General features: G+C 53.2%; 6 protein-coding genes across 7 annotated transcripts, besides 2 other annotated features; all 6 read left to right on the forward strand.

Annotated features, from left to right (window-relative positions):
- Positions 1 to 904: 904 nt before the first annotated feature.
- EKO05_0001487 (Chromatin structure remodeling complex protein sfh1) lies at positions 905 to 2,803 on the forward strand (the record flags this gene model as incomplete). Its single annotated transcript, XM_038937104.1, has 3 exons — positions 905 to 1,269; positions 1,340 to 2,542; positions 2,596 to 2,803. The coding sequence occupies 3 exons, from the start codon at positions 905 to 907 to the stop codon at positions 2,801 to 2,803; spliced, it is 1,776 nt and encodes a 591-aa protein (XP_038802243.1).
- A 1,797-nt stretch (positions 2,804 to 4,600) lies between these two features.
- Positions 4,601 to 5,377, forward strand: EKO05_0001488 (uncharacterized protein; the record flags this gene model as incomplete). Its single annotated transcript, XM_038944987.2, has 1 exon — positions 4,601 to 5,377. One exon carries the CDS (start codon positions 4,601 to 4,603, stop codon positions 5,375 to 5,377), a length of 777 nt encoding a protein of 258 aa, XP_038802244.2.
- Positions 5,068 to 5,111: a tandem repeat.
- A 1,420-nt stretch (positions 5,378 to 6,797) lies between the features above and the next one.
- EKO05_0001489 (uncharacterized protein) lies at positions 6,798 to 7,874 on the forward strand (the record flags this gene model as incomplete). Its single annotated transcript, XM_038944988.1, has 1 exon — positions 6,798 to 7,874. The coding sequence occupies one exon, from the start codon at positions 6,798 to 6,800 to the stop codon at positions 7,872 to 7,874; it is 1,077 nt and encodes a 358-aa protein (XP_038802245.1).
- A 949-nt stretch (positions 7,875 to 8,823) lies between these two features.
- EKO05_0001490 (ER-derived vesicles protein erv29) lies at positions 8,824 to 10,040 on the forward strand (the record flags this gene model as incomplete). Its single annotated transcript, XM_038937648.1, has 4 exons — positions 8,824 to 9,083; positions 9,184 to 9,296; positions 9,358 to 9,916; positions 9,968 to 10,040. 4 exons carry the CDS (start codon positions 8,824 to 8,826, stop codon positions 10,038 to 10,040), a joined length of 1,005 nt encoding a protein of 334 aa, XP_038802246.1.
- A 591-nt stretch (positions 10,041 to 10,631) lies between these two features.
- On the forward strand, positions 10,632 to 12,339 carry EKO05_0001491 (uncharacterized protein; the record flags this gene model as incomplete). Of its 2 annotated transcripts, XM_059635682.1 has the most annotated exons (5): positions 10,632 to 10,667; positions 10,731 to 10,834; positions 10,944 to 11,454; positions 11,636 to 11,813; positions 11,867 to 12,339. In XM_059635682.1, 5 exons carry the CDS (start codon positions 10,632 to 10,634, stop codon positions 12,337 to 12,339), a joined length of 1,302 nt encoding a protein of 433 aa, XP_059491665.1. The 2 variants fall into 2 exon arrangements, with proteins under 2 accessions (XP_059491665.1, XP_059491666.1); XM_059635683.1 differs by having other exon boundaries at positions 11,636 to 12,339.
- A 921-nt stretch (positions 12,340 to 13,260) lies between these two features.
- EKO05_0001492 (uncharacterized protein) lies at positions 13,261 to 14,600 on the forward strand (the record flags this gene model as incomplete). The annotated part of the gene is made up of 2 exons (XM_038937344.1): positions 13,261 to 13,845; positions 13,899 to 14,600. The coding sequence occupies 2 exons, from the start codon at positions 13,261 to 13,263 to the stop codon at positions 14,598 to 14,600; spliced, it is 1,287 nt and encodes a 428-aa protein (XP_038802248.1).
- Positions 14,028 to 14,072: a tandem repeat.
- Positions 14,601 to 15,622: the final 1,022 nt, after the last annotated feature.

The following is a 15,622-nucleotide window of genomic DNA, read 5'->3' on the forward strand; positions in this document are numbered from 1 at the left end:
GAGAGCCCGACGACAGCGAATCAAATTGAAGGACGCAGACAGCGAGACGCAGAGAAGCGGAGTCCAGGATCTCATCCATCATCGGCCTGCGTGAAGGTGTGGGATTTGGTCAGTCCGTGTTGTGAGTCCGATGCAGTTAGGCGCCATGCTTCGGCGTCCGGATGTATGCAGGCAAGCAGATTGCAGACTTTGTAGACAAGAAGACAAGAAGACGTAGAGAGACCGACTACAACCCACCTAGCTACAATGGTTAAGCATACTGTGAATATGTCCCTAGAATTTATTAAGATCCTAGCAGCCGATAGCGAGCGGAGTCACGAAGTCTCAAGACAAGGCATGCCAGGTATGCGTCTGCCCGGAGGTGAAGGCAAGGCTGCGCCTCCATGTCTGTCAGCGGGATTGACGTCGGGCTTCACAGATAGGCTTCGTTGTCGCAGTCACTACCGCTAGCTCGGCCACGTGGAGCTTCTGGTGCCAGAAATCGGCAGTGTCAAAGCACGATGGACTGTAATCCTGCATGTCGTGGAAGTAATATGCAATGAGGAGGGTGATGGATGAGGTAGCCGTGAAGTCGATGCTTGGAAGAATGCTGCAAGTGTCTAACCGGATCCAGCGTTAGGTCGTTTGCTGACTTGGCGAACGACAGCTGCTGCAGCGACCGCGCCGTGCGTGCGTGCATCATGCTGATCGCAAGAAACGCGAAACGACCCTCAGAACTTGAACCAGCCGGTTAGGCAAGGGGAGGAAACACGTCAATCTGCATTTCAGCCTCTTTTCCTGACGGTTTGCGCACGTCAAGACTCGATTAGTCACCGACCACAACGTTTGCGACGCGTCTGCTGCTCGCCAGCTCTTTTGAGCTTCCTCACTGTCCGCATACCTCTCGTGGCGCACCCCAGCAGCCATGTTCACCACCACGGGAAAGACGGCGCCGCCGCAGGCTTTCATTTCCAGCTATGCGCCGCGACTGCGATCCCACGGCAACTCGCTCATGTCCCCAATTGTGCCGCCGTCAAACACGCTCCCTGCGCCGCGGATAACGAAGCGCGGGACTGCCGTGCTCAGCTATGCCGAAGATGCATACGACGACGACGACTTTGAAGACAGCGACCGCCCCCGGCGGGCAACCGGCCTGCGCAGCTTGCAAAGGGATGCCACCATGAACCTTGATCAGACGGCGCAGATAGCGGCGCTGGGGCAGGAGCTCACGGCACCTGTCGAGCTACAAGGCATCTGGAGAGACTGGATGGGACGTCCCAAGCGCACACTGTGAGTCCACGCATCCAATGCAAACGTGAAGGCGTGAAAACGTGGAAGCAGTAGCTAATCGCGTATGCAGAACGGAGAAGCAGGTGCAGGTGCAGTCTGCGCTGCCCGTCACCTTGATCCCCATACGAATAGACATGGACGTCCAGCCATTCCGACCGGATGCGCCGCTGCCCACTCCGTCCAATGCTCGAGACTTCGGCATCAATGAGAGCCTGCCAGCGTACAAGCAGCCCGACATCACGCCTGCATACCGGCTCAAGGACTCGTTTCTGTGGAACCTCCACGAAGCGCTCATGACACCAGACCAGTTCGCAAAGCAGTTTGTTGACGAGCTCGATCTGCCTACCGACCGCAAGCCGCAGATCATATACAACATCGCTGGTCAAATACGACAGCAGTTGGAGGAGTATGCTGGAGTTGCTCTGCACCCTCTTTTCCACTCGACTGCCGCGCCATCCCTCCAAGGCACTACCGCGAAGTCAACACTACTCCTTGCAACTCGCGACGGAACCTCCACGCCTGCGCTGCCACCAACAAATGGTGCGTCGACCCCTATAGCAAACGGCGCTCTCCAGACAAATGGTGCAAACACCCCCGCGCCTACTGCGATACCGAACAGCATTGCCGCCTCAGCCACGGCGTTACCTTCCGAAGAGCTTCACAACCCAGATGACACCTACCGTTGCATAGTCACGCTGAACATCAACTTGATGAACCGCCTGTACACTGACAAATTCGAGTGGTCGTTGCTGCACCCTCCTGGCTTTGCCGAGATGTTTGCGCAAGTCACATGTGCTGATCTAGGCTTGTCCGGCGAATGGGTGTCCTCGATGACCCACGCCATTTACGAGGCTGTGCTGCGGTTGAAGAAAGAAGCCTGCGAGAACGGTGGGCTTGTTGGAGACGGAGAGATTGATAACGACGCCGTGGAACCATCCATCGGTGCAGGCTGGAGATACGACCATGAGCATCTCTGCGACGAGTGGGAACCCAAGGTCGAGATGCTTTCACAAGAAGAGATCGAGAAGCGTGAAGGTGACCGCGAAAGGCAAATAAGAAGACTGCGAAGAGAAACAGCGCGCTTCTCGTCAACAGCAAATATGTCAGGCACTCCGCAGAATGAGTTCTTCAGCAACATTGAGCAGCAAGAGAACATGGGTCGCGGTGAGCGAAGCAAGAAAAAGAGAAGGTTCAGAAGTCTCAGTCCTGTTGGGCGAGACACGCCTGGCGCAGGCTCCGGTTATGGTGGAGAGGGTGGTGGGCTACAGGAAGGGTATGTATTCATCACGAGCACTGTCTTTTACCTAGCTAACAACTTGTGTGCAGGGAGCGACAAACATGGCGGTGCGCACACTGCTACGTTTGGGGCACTGCAGTGTGGGCTGTCCGCGACGGGCCACGAGGATCACGCACCCTGTGTCACAATTGTGGCTACTTGTATGAACGTGACAAGAAGCTTCCACCGTGGTCGGAGAACCTGTTCTTTAACGATCGACCGTTCCATGAAGTTCCACAGTACAGGCCGCAGCGGTAGTAAGGTCTTTTAAAGCTAGTCTGTTATCGCACCCTTGTTTCCTAAGGATAATCCTGTATCCATCGCACGATCGCCGACCGCAAGACGGGCTATTGTGTTTTGTCTTTGTAGCATTTACCAGCGCGGCGTCCTGGATGTTTGATAGAATGCGTGTCAGACACCGTTGTCCCGAGGAATTTGATGAAGGGGCGAACAATAGCCGTTCAGGAATGGAGGACGAACTGTGTCTCGATAAGCAGCGACCACTGCGTACTATTCGACGCTCGAAGCGCCTTTTGACCTCAGCCTCGAATGCCAGCTACAAGCGCAGTCTTAAACGCTGTTACACAGTACGATCGCAACAACAATACCAACAGATTCCGCCATCTTACCGCATCAGCAGCAGCATCATACATTCCATGCTGCTATTGGCTAGGCAGATACAATCAATGCGCGTCACCGGAGAGTCCAACGACTCAGCTTTTCAGTCGAGGTGAATTATGGATGGAGCACAGGCTGCATGGCTGTCTTTACTTTTCGAGGGACACAATAGCAAAAAAACCTAGGAACAATAGGAGAAATCCAATATTTGCTGCATCATATCCACGGCAATTCATGAGTCGGCGTCATGCGCCCGATCGCTTCTCCACTATGGTTGACTTACTATACAAGATTGGATCAGCCTGATTTATGCAGCATTACTTCCTGCTGCATATGGAAGGATCAAATCTTCCGGCTATATAGCAAAAAGGTGACACTGCTGCCCCTTTCCAAACGTGATTGAAACAGTGAAATGCCTAAGATCTTCCGCCGCAAAGACAACGTACTATGGCTCTCCGATCTTGATGCGCACATTTCCAGCCCTGAATAACAAAGAACAATAGCAACTCATTAGCCTCTCCACCGCGAATCAACAGTTCACACCAGATCTTGGACAATCTTGCATCACTTCTTGAAGCGCTTCCGCTGCACGATATTGGCTAACCCTCGACACACTGACACAAGGTGTAGTGCATCCATGTAATACTCCCCCACTCAGCCCGCACTAGCGCTCGGCTGCCTTATTGACCACAATAGCAAGCTATCGGGCCGTATGTGTGTGCACCCATGTAAATGTGCTATTGTGTGCATGTTTCATGGCGGCATCAATACCAAGATAACTATCGTGCTACGATGATTGAACGGTGAAGGGGACGGGCGGGTGTGGCGCTGACGTGGACGGGTGAGTGCTATCATACATGGACGACGTCCGTCCAGCTTTGAGATTTGACTCTCACGTTGTTGTATTTTCGCACTGCTGTTGCTATCCAGCATATCCAGCCGGACTATATGTGAGTATTCCCATCGTACATTGAGGGGTAGTATACTGATGGTGCGTCCAGATAGCTTTAATGTGCAACAACTGCCGGCTTAGGAACCACGAACATTCGACTTCTACGCCAAGTACCTTCGCACACCCGGACACGGCCGCTCAAGTAGGATTAGTCCAGGGTACCTACGTAGAGGATCAGTCCACCCGGAACATAACTACTGCAAAACCGAAGACGTCCCGGTAGAGGTCTCATCCAGTTTTCGTGGTCACTTGTTTGTGTAACCCAGGAAGAAAAAGCTCAACCCACCATCACGCCACACCTCACCATCACGATACCCCGACAACACCCTCCAGACACCTGATCGACAACGCAGCCGCCAGTCTTATATTGTGTTATGGATCCGTGGAGGAACTCTGCTTTGCAAAACGCAAAATTGCAAGCTGTCTACTCATCATACCGGAATTCATCCAACTCCAATCTAGACCAAAGCGGTAGTGAGCAGGATATGCCAGCACCGCCAGCCTACCACATGGTTGTCGATCCAGAAGTCTCCACACCAAACATGTCGGTGCCATACGACCCCGAAGAGGATGAACAGACACAAAGCAGCGAAGACGAAGAGACGCCCGAGATCACAATCAACGCCGCGACTCAAATCCGCGGAAATGGAAACATCATCTCCATCGCACAAATGGACAGTGTACGGATAGCAAACCTCGTCGCTACAATACTTTCCGGCGACCCTGTACCATCGGATACGACCACACCACCCACACCCACATCGACGCCCCAAGCACCCGTCACGAGTATCCACTCGAGCCGAACGGAGCGCAAGAAGAAGGGCGGTCTGAATGTGAACATCACCGTCAACTGCGGCGCAACCATCATCGGTGACCGCAACATAGTGGGCCCCGGACTGGGTGACATCGCACGTCAAATGCAGCTCGCGCAGCGCAACGCCGCCCTACAAGCGCACCAGCAACAGCAACAGACCCAGGCACTCCAGCAACAGAAACTTGCCCAAGGGCTCGCGCAAGCCCAGGCACAGAAACAGGCGCAGATGAATTTGCAGCATAGGATGGACAGGACGGCGAGTGTGCCAGGGCTGGCACAGTGTCATCAGAATCTATATCAGAGTCAGGCAGGGTTGGCAGGAGTAGGTCAGGTGACGCCGCCGATGAGCCGGAGTGGGAGCTTCGGGAGTGAAGAAAGTCCCAAGGGGAAGAGGAAGGCAGAGGATGATGCTGGAGAGGGTTTGTTGTTGCTGAAGAGGAGGATGTGAGAATTTGGGGTTGGTGTCTGGCGCACGAACTCTGATTTGATGCATTTACAGGCGTCCTTTGGGTTGCCAATGGGTAAGCGGGTGTATGTGATGTCATGATGTTGTCGCTGATTTCCTTCGTTGCTGTGTTAGCTCAGATATCCACCATCTCGATTGATTATTTGCCTTGATCTCCCAGCATTACCCATTGGTCTTCGTCGTGTATCGTGTGGTTGAACATGGCTGAGGCGTGTAACAACTGACACCATAGCACGTTCACGGCCACGGAATGTCTTTCAGGCTGTTGTCATAAGATGCAACCGGCACATGGAGCTGTACCCGTAAAGTCTCCCTTGTCAAGCAAAGAAATTAAGAGGAGCCAATTGTTCCAGGTGGCCCTGAGAAGACAACAGCTAGCTGTCATCGTCCAAGGGAGCAGAGCGCTAGGGAGTTTCAAGGCGTGTCCGTTATTCGCTTGGGACGGTGTAACCTTGGGAGACGACCATTTCGTAAGACAATCGCGATTTCGAGAGGGCAATGGCCTCAAAGAAAATCCGTGTACAGCACAAGGCGTTGGAAGGCTATTTGTGCTCACCGCTTCATTTATCAATATATAGTAGTGCAGGCTGGTGTCATAAGTCGGGCGGACGCGGAGGTAAAGCTATGTCGACCGTTCGGAGGTGGTCAGTGAGTTCGCGGTGAACGAGCTGCCGACACGCAAGGTGGCCTCTTTGCCACCCGTGCGCGGAGGTCCCTGAGGTGCTCCAGTACAGCAACAGTTGTGGACATACAGAAATGTTGAGCAGCCGCTCTATTGGAATCTAGATAGAATAATTGAAAGCGTGTAGAGCTCTTCACCCACGCTCCGTTCTTGATTTTCCTGGTAGCAGTGATTCAATTGCCAAAGCTGACGCAACTCGTGAACCCTTGTGTTTCTCCGCAATAGCGCCTTACCAAACGGGCAAGCACTACGCTCAACCTCACCTCCGAGCTCCTTCCCTCCACAACATCACCATTCCTTCACAGTCTACCCATCTTGTCCTTTTTACGCGTCACAATCCTAAGCTGCAGGCTGCGACCGAATTGACTCGTCTTCGATCTGCTACACCCATCGTCATCCGGGAACAGCAGCTGCTACAAAGCAGACGGCCACCTTGCCAATCCCTTTCCCGCGACGCTGCAGCGTGGGTTGTGCGACCAACGAGGTACCTGACATACTGTCGTCTGTTGAGCAGTTTGCTCCCTCGCCAGAGAGCTCAGTCTTCACTGCTTGCCTTACATAAGGGGTGATCGACCTTCCTCAGCCTTCCTCGTCAACCAACTTGACACATTCACGCCATTGCTACAATTCCAGAAAGTGTTTAGTCGTCACACTAACGCTTGTTGGAGACAGCTACCTCAAACTATCACCACATCTGTCCGAACGCATCTCCTCGACAAGATGCAGTCGTGGATGAGCTGGGCCACCTTTTTGGCCATCTTGGCTGCAGGCTACTTCTACTACGCGCCGAAGCTCAACACCGATACTCGAGGCCGGTCTACGGCACGCACAACAACAACCAGCTCCAAGCAAGTGGACTGGAGCGACTCGGAGGGCAAACCAAAGGCAGCTGCAAAGCAAGCCAAGAAGCAGGCCAAGGCCCCCCACAAGAAGTCGATTCAGGATGCTGTTCAGGAGGCTGGCAACAAGGCCAAGGCTGAGTTCAACGCAGCTACCTCTGCTGGTGCTGATGCCAGCGACGACTCCTCGTCCGCCTCGTCCGTCCGCGCTGCGCCCAAGGTACCGAGCGGTAGAGATGTCTCTGACATGCTTAGTTCCTCCGGTGCCTCTGCCAATGTCCTGAGCATCAAGGCTTCCGACAAGCCCGCAAAGGCTACCAAGCCCAAGGCGCAGAAGGTCGAGACTCCCCAGGAGACCAAAAAGCAGCGCCAGAACCGACAGAAGGTGGAGGCTCAGAAGGCTCAGCGTGAGGAGGACGAGAAACAGCGCCAGATCATGCTCGAGAAGCAGCGTCGCACGGCTCGTGAGGCCCGTGGAGAGCCCGCCAAGAACGGCGTAGCTGCTAAGCTCCCTACCAACAACCCCTGGGCCGGTCAGTCTTCTGGCGGTGCTGTCCAGGCGCCTTCTTCTGCCCCCAGTGGCCAGCTTCTCGATACCTTCGACGTCGCTTCCACAGCTAGTTCGAGCGCCACCAATGGCACCAACAACACCCCCGACACTGTCTCCAACAGTGGCAGCTACAACGGCTTGCCTTCCGAGGAAGAGCAGATGAGATTGGCCATGGAGGACAACTCGGCTTGGACCACTATCCCTAAGGGAGGCAAGAAGCAGAAGGCTACCCAGGTGACCGAAGAGAGCACCGCATCCACGGCTGTCCCCGCACAATCGACCAAGCCCGCTCAAGCTCTCCAGTCCAAGAAGCCTGAGAACCGTGCATCGACCTCGAACTCGCGCTATGGAATCCTTTCCGAGCCCTTCACCACCACTGAGAAGGATTCTGACTGGCCCGTCATGTGAGCTTGGGCTTTACGAATAGCACATACGCCATTCTGAGCATTTCTGGGGGTTGCATACGCTCATGTACGTTCTTATGCGGCGCTTGCCGTTCTCAGGAGATCGTGCCTCCACGCCGTCACATTACGATCGGTTGACGAACTACTTCGAATGGGGAAGTTTAGTTGAAGGGGAACTGCGTTTTGTAAAGCATCTGTGAGATATCAACAGCGAGGTTTCGGTTGCCGCCGTGGCACGAAAAGTGGCATTGGAGTCTGGGTTGCTTCTGACTTTCGATACCTGCAGTGATAAGCCACCAGCTTTATGTGTACTTTATTCCCTCTTGTTTAGTCTACAATACGCCAGTCGTCGTGCATTGTCACGCGTTGGCAGCCAGGCCAATGAATTGAAATCGGAAAAAAAAATCCCTGGTTACTTGGTTAATTCTAAGATTGGTCCAGTTTGCATACGGGCTACTTAGGACAAGCTGTCTTGCACTATTGTAATCCGGCACTTAACATAGGATCAACCATGTTTGTGCTGATGTCACCGTATTGGTCACGCGTTCACATAACCTGAATTGGCTGCGTATAGCCGTTATGTACGTATCCAGGGGTGCATTGTTTACATGATTGTCTCTAGAAACATGGCTTCAGCTGCAAAGAGACGCTGACCAGCGTGATCGCGCATGACTATGCCTTGACGAACCACAGCTTCTGCGATACTAAAGTGCATCTCATTCCTGAGTCTTGGGCCTCGGAACGAGCTATGCAGCATCAGTAGGCGTTTCAGCAAGAACTACTGCACACGTTTCCAAAACTCGAAATTGCATGTTAACGACGGAAGTCCGCACAAAAGGGACGTGCAGCTACGGAATTGCTCTAGAATAAGAACTTACGCTGTCTCACCAAGCTTCTGGGTGCAGATCTAGGGTGAAAGCACTAGCTTCCTTGGCAGCGACACCTGTCCTCTCATGGACGAGCTTCACAACACCATATCCGCCCACCCAGCGCCACTCCTTACATCTTCAACCTGCTTCTCTCTTTTGCTTTCGACCGCAGCTATGGCGCAAATACGGGGTACAGCGGGCTACCACCTGGGAAACCAGAGCCCCTTCGGTAACGCTGGACGGAACGATGGCACCACGAACGATCCGAGCCCGCTCGATCAGCTCAGGGAGCAGACGAACAAGATTGAGGATTTTCTGGACACGCTGTCCGACCCGATTAAGCCGTGAGTTTCAGTTTTCCTGGAGCTTTGCACGCTCAGAGGGCCAATTCGCGGCAGCATGCGCTTCACTTGGTGGCCATAGAGCTAACGTAGTTCTGAATAGGTACCTTCCAGCTGTCGGCCGTTTCTTGATCGTTGTCACTTTCCTCGAAGATGCGCTGCGCATTTTGACACAATGGAATGACCAGCTCACTTACCTTCATGACTACCGAAAGAGTACGCGACCCTGCATATTACGCAGCCCTCTCGAGCAGCCGCTAATCTGATCCGTCTACAGTCTGGAACGGTTTCACCCACGCATTCCTCATCATCAACGTAATCGCAATGATCGTGTGCTCGATCATGGTTATCGCACGAAAGCACTCGGAATACGCTGTAGCTGGTCTTATGAGCGTGGTAGTCATGCAGGGCATTGGATACGGTCTGGTCTTTGACCTGAACTTCTTCCTCCGCAACCTTTCGGTTATGGGTGGTCTCATGATGGTGTTGTCCGACTCCTGGGTTCGCAAGAAGTTTGCCCCCGCCGGTCTCCCGCAGCTCGACGAGAAGGACAAGAAGATGTACTTCCAGCTCGCTGGACGTGTCCTGCTCATCTTCCTGTTTGTCGGCTTCGTCTTCCGTGGCGACTGGGGTTTCTGGAGAATTGTGGCTAGCTTGCTTGGGCTCGTTGCATGCGTTATGGTCGTTGTCGGCTTCAAGGCCAAGTTTTCGGCAATCATGCTCGTGCTCATCCTCAGCATCTTCAACCTCTACGTCAACAACTGGTGGACTCTGCACCCCCACCACCCCCACAAGGACTTTGCGAAGTACGACTTCTTCCAGATTCTCTCTATTGTGTAAGTCTCAGACCTCAGCTTGCAAGAGCCAGGAGCTAATCAATTGTATAGTGGTGGGCTCCTCCTCCTCGTCAACATGGGCCCCGGCCAGTTCTCCGTCGACGAGAAGAAGAAGGTTTACTAGACGGTACAGCCTTCGGTATACGCTATATCTTCACATTTCAGTATTCGGCTGCAGGCCAGGTTATACACTATATTGAGCTTAGTACAACGACGCATACGAAGATGTTCCAGCGCTCATAGGCCGGACACTGGAGGGAAGATTACGGTCAAAAGCATTTGAGCGCACGAGAGAGTTGAACATGTAGACTATGAATTCGGCGTTTGTTCAGCAATTGGAAGGGCGATTGCGATCTTGGATCATCATGCCCGATTTTACAGCATTGCAGTAATGTCAATAACAGGCAACCAAGTGCCAATAGAGTCTGTGCAGCCACTTGAACACGGGAATCGTTGGGCTTTGTGGACACATTTCTCGTGCCCCACACACTGCCTCGGGACGTCATTAGTCCTAGAATGCGGAGGTCGGAACCCGCCGACTTCAGTGCAGCGTTCACCTGCCTGACAGGGTTTGACAGGCGAACACATTAGCTAATCAACTGCCGATAGTAGTCTGCCACGTGCCTTGTCGTTGCCAATGACCTGCAGCGTCTCCCTTGTGCAACAATCGCGACATTCCTTTTTTGATCTGTATAGTTATAAGACTTTAGACAAAATGGCACCGAACAAAATTATTATAGACACCGATCCTGTAAGTACAATTGCGGGGTAGCTATGAGGAATCTGGAGAAATGTGTGACTGATAGTAAGATAGGGTGTGGACGATGTTATTGCCATGCTTCTCGCCTTCTCGGCGAAGCGTGAAGAGTTGGATATTCTCATGCTGAGCCTGACATTTGGGAATGTCGACGTTCAGAGGTAAGCATTCACTTGTTCTTCGAACCACCCCACCCGCAAGTTGAACGTTCATCTGCAAGCAGAAAGACCCGGCAGTACTAAGACCCTGCATATACTGATCACTTGGCAGTTGTCTAAGAAACGTTGTTACGTTGTTCCATCACATCGGAAAAGAAAGAGCATGGAGGGAGAGTCAAGGCAGACCGAAGGGTTTCGAGACGCTGGACGAGCGGACACCTATCGTTGCTGTAGGTGCTACTGAGCCTCTGGCAGAACACATGATGGTTGCGGATTTTTTCCATGGAGTCGATGGTCTTGGTGGAATTCACAACAGCCACCCCCACCTTACTCCTGCTGAGACGTGGAAGTCTCTCTTCAAGCCTGCGCCGGAAAACTTGTCTCCTGAGGATGCGGCTGAGTTGCAAGCTGTCAAAGATCAGCACTCGCTTTTTGAGCCATCTCTGAAACCAGCCCACGAGGTAATGCTCGAGCTGCTGAGGGACAACGAGCCCGACACGATCACCATTGTAGCTGTTGGCCCATTGACAAACCTTGCTCTTGCCGCGGCTAAAGATCCCGAGGCTTTCTTGAGAGTGAAGGAGGTCGTTGTTATGGGCGGTGCAATTGACGCACCTGGAAACGTAAGTTTGTGTTCAATTCCTCCTTCAAACACCCTGCAATGCGGTCCTGAAGCTATCCTTGTAGCCGCCACCTCTAGCACGCTTATATTCGCCAGAAGTGATGAAAATACCTGTTCCAAACTTTGCACTTGTCAAACAACCCGACACTCCACTGCGCAGAAAGCTGAATGAAAGAAATCAGATGACTCCCGGGGCCGAATTCAACACATACGCGGATAGCGTAGCTAGTGCTCGTGTCTTTGCACTGACCAACCCCAATCCACGAACAACCATGCCTCCTACACTGAGTGGCAAAGGCAAGCTACCGCCGTACCCCGAGAAGTTGTCACGGCAACTAAAGTTGAAGTTGTTCCCCCTTGGTACGCATCAATGTCTTTCCGCAGCATGTACAACAAGATCTAACGCCACTCAGACACGACGGAAAAGCACATGTTACCCCAATCGCTGTATATTGAACACACTGCCGCGGAGGCCCTCATCAACTCTCCGCTTGCAGACTGGTCAACTCTGTTCCTTCTGACAACGTTCAAAAAACTGCTATCCTTGAACCCCAATCAAGATGCCTCGAAACTCGGCCTGCAGCTGCATGACCCGCTGTGCGTGTGGTACGCACTCTCATCCTCGCACCCCGGCTGGCAGTTCAAGACGGAGGATGTTAGGGTGGAGACAGCGGGGCAGTGGACGAGGGGATGCTGCATCGTTGATCGCAGAGGCAGGCCCGTGACTGAGAGGGAGGGTGAACTGGACGATGAGGTTGTAGGGGATGCAGGGTGGTGGGGTGATAGCAGGAGAGGGAACAGGGTCAGTTGGTGCACGAAGAGCCCTGGGACGGAGTTGTTTGCCCACGACTTGTTGGAGAGGGTGTTTGGAAAGGTTGAGCAGTGAGGCCGGGATTGAAAAATGGCTCATGAAAAGATGTGCAATGAGTCACAAGCGCATTTCTGAGCCATTTTTAGTGTCAGATATCTCTCAACCCGCGTGAGGCGCGAATTACGATGTAAAACTACCCCTGTCTTGAGCGCTTTCTCAAGCATCCACCCGTCGTCTGCTTAAGGGTTGGAGCTTTGAAAGGCAATGTGAGCCATTCAAAAAGTAGGATAAGATATCATCAAGTCATTTTGTGGTCGCCGAGCTGCTTTAAGTGGTTTTATGATATCCGTATGTTCCTGAGTTGATCGTCGATGCGGTGCAGCTTCCCCAGATATCAGAAGATTACGTCAGGAGTGAGACCCTGGCTCCAGTGTCGCCATCAACACCACGCTAACAAACTGCTGCTCGCACTGCTACAATTCACGCAGCCGCTCCCACCTTCTTGATTCGCACTCGCCGACCGACTGTCGCGGCAGCGGCATTAACAAGATCCCAGCGACCACCTTTCTATAACCTCAAACCATCTTCAAGTGATGGAAAGTCGCGCTGAACGCACGAAAATCACGCACGTGCTCAACGAATAGGCGCAGGAGGAATAGCCTGGAACTGCGCAATGCTTGCCCGCCCGTTCAGCCCCTCAGATGCTTGAGCCAGCCTGGTGTTCGCAGCGCCCACGCTGCGTCGTTTGCGCTCTCATTCGAGGCGCAATCGAGCGATAGGAGCGGAATGGGCCAATCACAGCCCTGAGATCTGGCACGCGTGGGCTCGACTTCCTCTACTGCGACAAGAGCCCACGCGACACCTTGTCTGTGGTAATGTTGCCCTCTGATCGTGCCCGCAGTCTCTTTCCCCTCTTCTCTTCAGTTTGTTTCTTTTCGCAGACACTGGACAGCGGCTTGAACTTATTCTATAAGCTCGAGTGCTTCAAGAGCCATAATGCCACGCCCCAGCTTCCCCCCAACGCCGCAGCCTTCAACTGATATTACCGGCAAGAGCAGCGCAAATGCTCCCCAGCTAGAGAGCAGCTTCACTCTACCTCCAGCAGCGTTGAGCGGCAGAGGCAGCGTCGCCAGCTCGTCTGGGCCATCCGAAACCGCTTCAGACTCGTCTTATCGACCACTTTCACCTGCATCTCCCGTAGCTACGTCAAAGCCCAGCCAGAGCCGCAAGCGTTCAAGCACGGCCTCACAAAAAGGCATCATCACCAAAGATGACTACTCTCTGCCACCTCCGCCGACGAGGTCGCGCAAGATCATACAAATGAAGCCCAAGGACGTGCAAGAGGCACCCAAAGCACAGCCGGAGAAGCACGATGCGAAAGCCTCAGCTGAAAAGACTGGGGGAGCCAAGAGGAAGCAGACGGGCAACACAACAGCTGCTGGTCGCAAGATTGCTCGGAAGACTGCACACAGCTTGATTGAACGGAGAAGGAGGTCCAAGATGAATGAGGAGTTTGGTGTACTCAAGGATATGATCCCCGCGTGCAGGGATCAGGAAATGCACAAGTTGGCGATCCTGCAAGTACGTGTCTCCACTGACTTCTCCCCACACGCTGCATGGCTAACGCTGAGAAGGCATCCATTGAGTACATGCGCTACCTCGAGCAATGCGTTGCCGACCTCAAGACGGCCAACCAGACACGACATGACTCGCCCTCGTCTGCTACGTCGGAGCTCGCTCCTCCACCACTCAGACGAGCTTCGGACGAAGAGGAAGAGGAAGAGGACGAAGAAGACGAAGACGAGGAGATGAAGGATGTGGCATCACCAACCCACGTGGTCAACACCATCCCGAAGTCCACCTACCACTTCGCCACCGCATCGCCCGCCATATACCCTTCTGACAGGGGGAGTGTTTACTCACAGTCCACAACCACTTCTCCTGCTATGTTGCCTCAGGATCGCAACTACTGTTCTGCCCATGCTTCACCAGCTCTCCAGCCATCTGATCCCCATCGATACTCTTTGACCTCTGTAACATCACTGTCCATCACAGCTTCACCAGCATTCAGCGCCCAAGCATCGCAAACGCCTTCAGCCGCAATGTTCAGCAACCCTTTCCATACCGGCCCACCGAGCACCGGGCCCGTCGCCGCCCCAGGCTCAGCACATGGTGTGGCACCGTTTGCGCTGACCTCACCTGCGCTGGGACCACAAGCAGATCGCGAAGATCAGATCGCTACCGAGGCACTCATGATGTTGAACTCGGCGGACCGCAGAAGCTGGACAGGAAGTGGTGTACGAGGTATGAGCGTCAAAGATTTGCTAAGCGGGTAGCTTGCCACAACACAAGTGAAAAGAACGAGATGGGCGCCATAAGGCGTTTGCGGTGACGAGCAAAAACGAGCGAGCATCTCTTAGAGTGAACACTGGGTGGACTGTTTGGGTATTGTTGGCGCTGGTGGTCTTTTGTTGTCCTTTTGGAGCTTTTATGCCTTTATGTTTCTGTATTACCCATACCAACAGCGCATGTGCAGCTTGACCTTGCAAGCAGGAAGGTAGTACTACGTAACAACAAAAGTATCAATTATGAGCAAACGTACGTACTCACTGTTCTTCTCGTGTCTTGCATCCTATCTCGTATCTCGTAGCGAGTTTTGGAAGAGTTCGGTACCGCGCGGCACGGCAGTACTCGGCCGCAAAGCGGAGAGCCGACATGGCTACAAGTATCTTCGACTCCCTTGCATTTCCCTCTCAACCTCACGCTTCTTTGCTCAATATTCAGGCGCTTTTCCAAAAAAACCCGCCACTATGTGTTATTGACTCTGCTATTTGCCATTGCGAGATGTCCGTACCGTGTTGGTGACTGTATGCATGTACTGCAGAGGACGATGTAGCTACAAAGGTGGCAGGTACGACCAGGTAGGTCAGTTCATACGTACTCAGTCCGTTGTTGTTTTCGTCCAAGTACGGTGCGGGTGAGAAGGAAGAGTTGGACATGAAAGAGTGCAACCTCCTGCAAGTTCGTATCACATGTCGAGGCTGTGGGCGCACAGATGGTCAGCGTACAGCGTATCTGATACACATGGACGAGGATTACGACACAGCAGATCAAACACAGAAGGAGGCGCACAGTTAGGAAAGCTTGGTGTATGTCTCACCGGACGGCTGTCGGCCTCCTTAATACCGGTGCGGGCGCATTGGTGATAGCGATTCGCCAGTCATCCCAGGGCGCATCCTTCCGTAAAATCAAGTCACCCAACCAAAGCCATGAGTCCTCATCGGTGTTTTCAAAGCCTCGACCACCGCCTCCACCTTGTTGTCATGCGACAACACGAAGCGGTCTCGGTCCCGAAATG

The sequence above is a fragment of the Ascochyta rabiei genome, chromosome 2, assembly GCF_004011695.2.
Source record: "Ascochyta rabiei chromosome 2, complete sequence".
NCBI classification, from domain to species: domain Eukaryota; kingdom Fungi; phylum Ascomycota; class Dothideomycetes; order Pleosporales; family Didymellaceae; genus Ascochyta; species Ascochyta rabiei.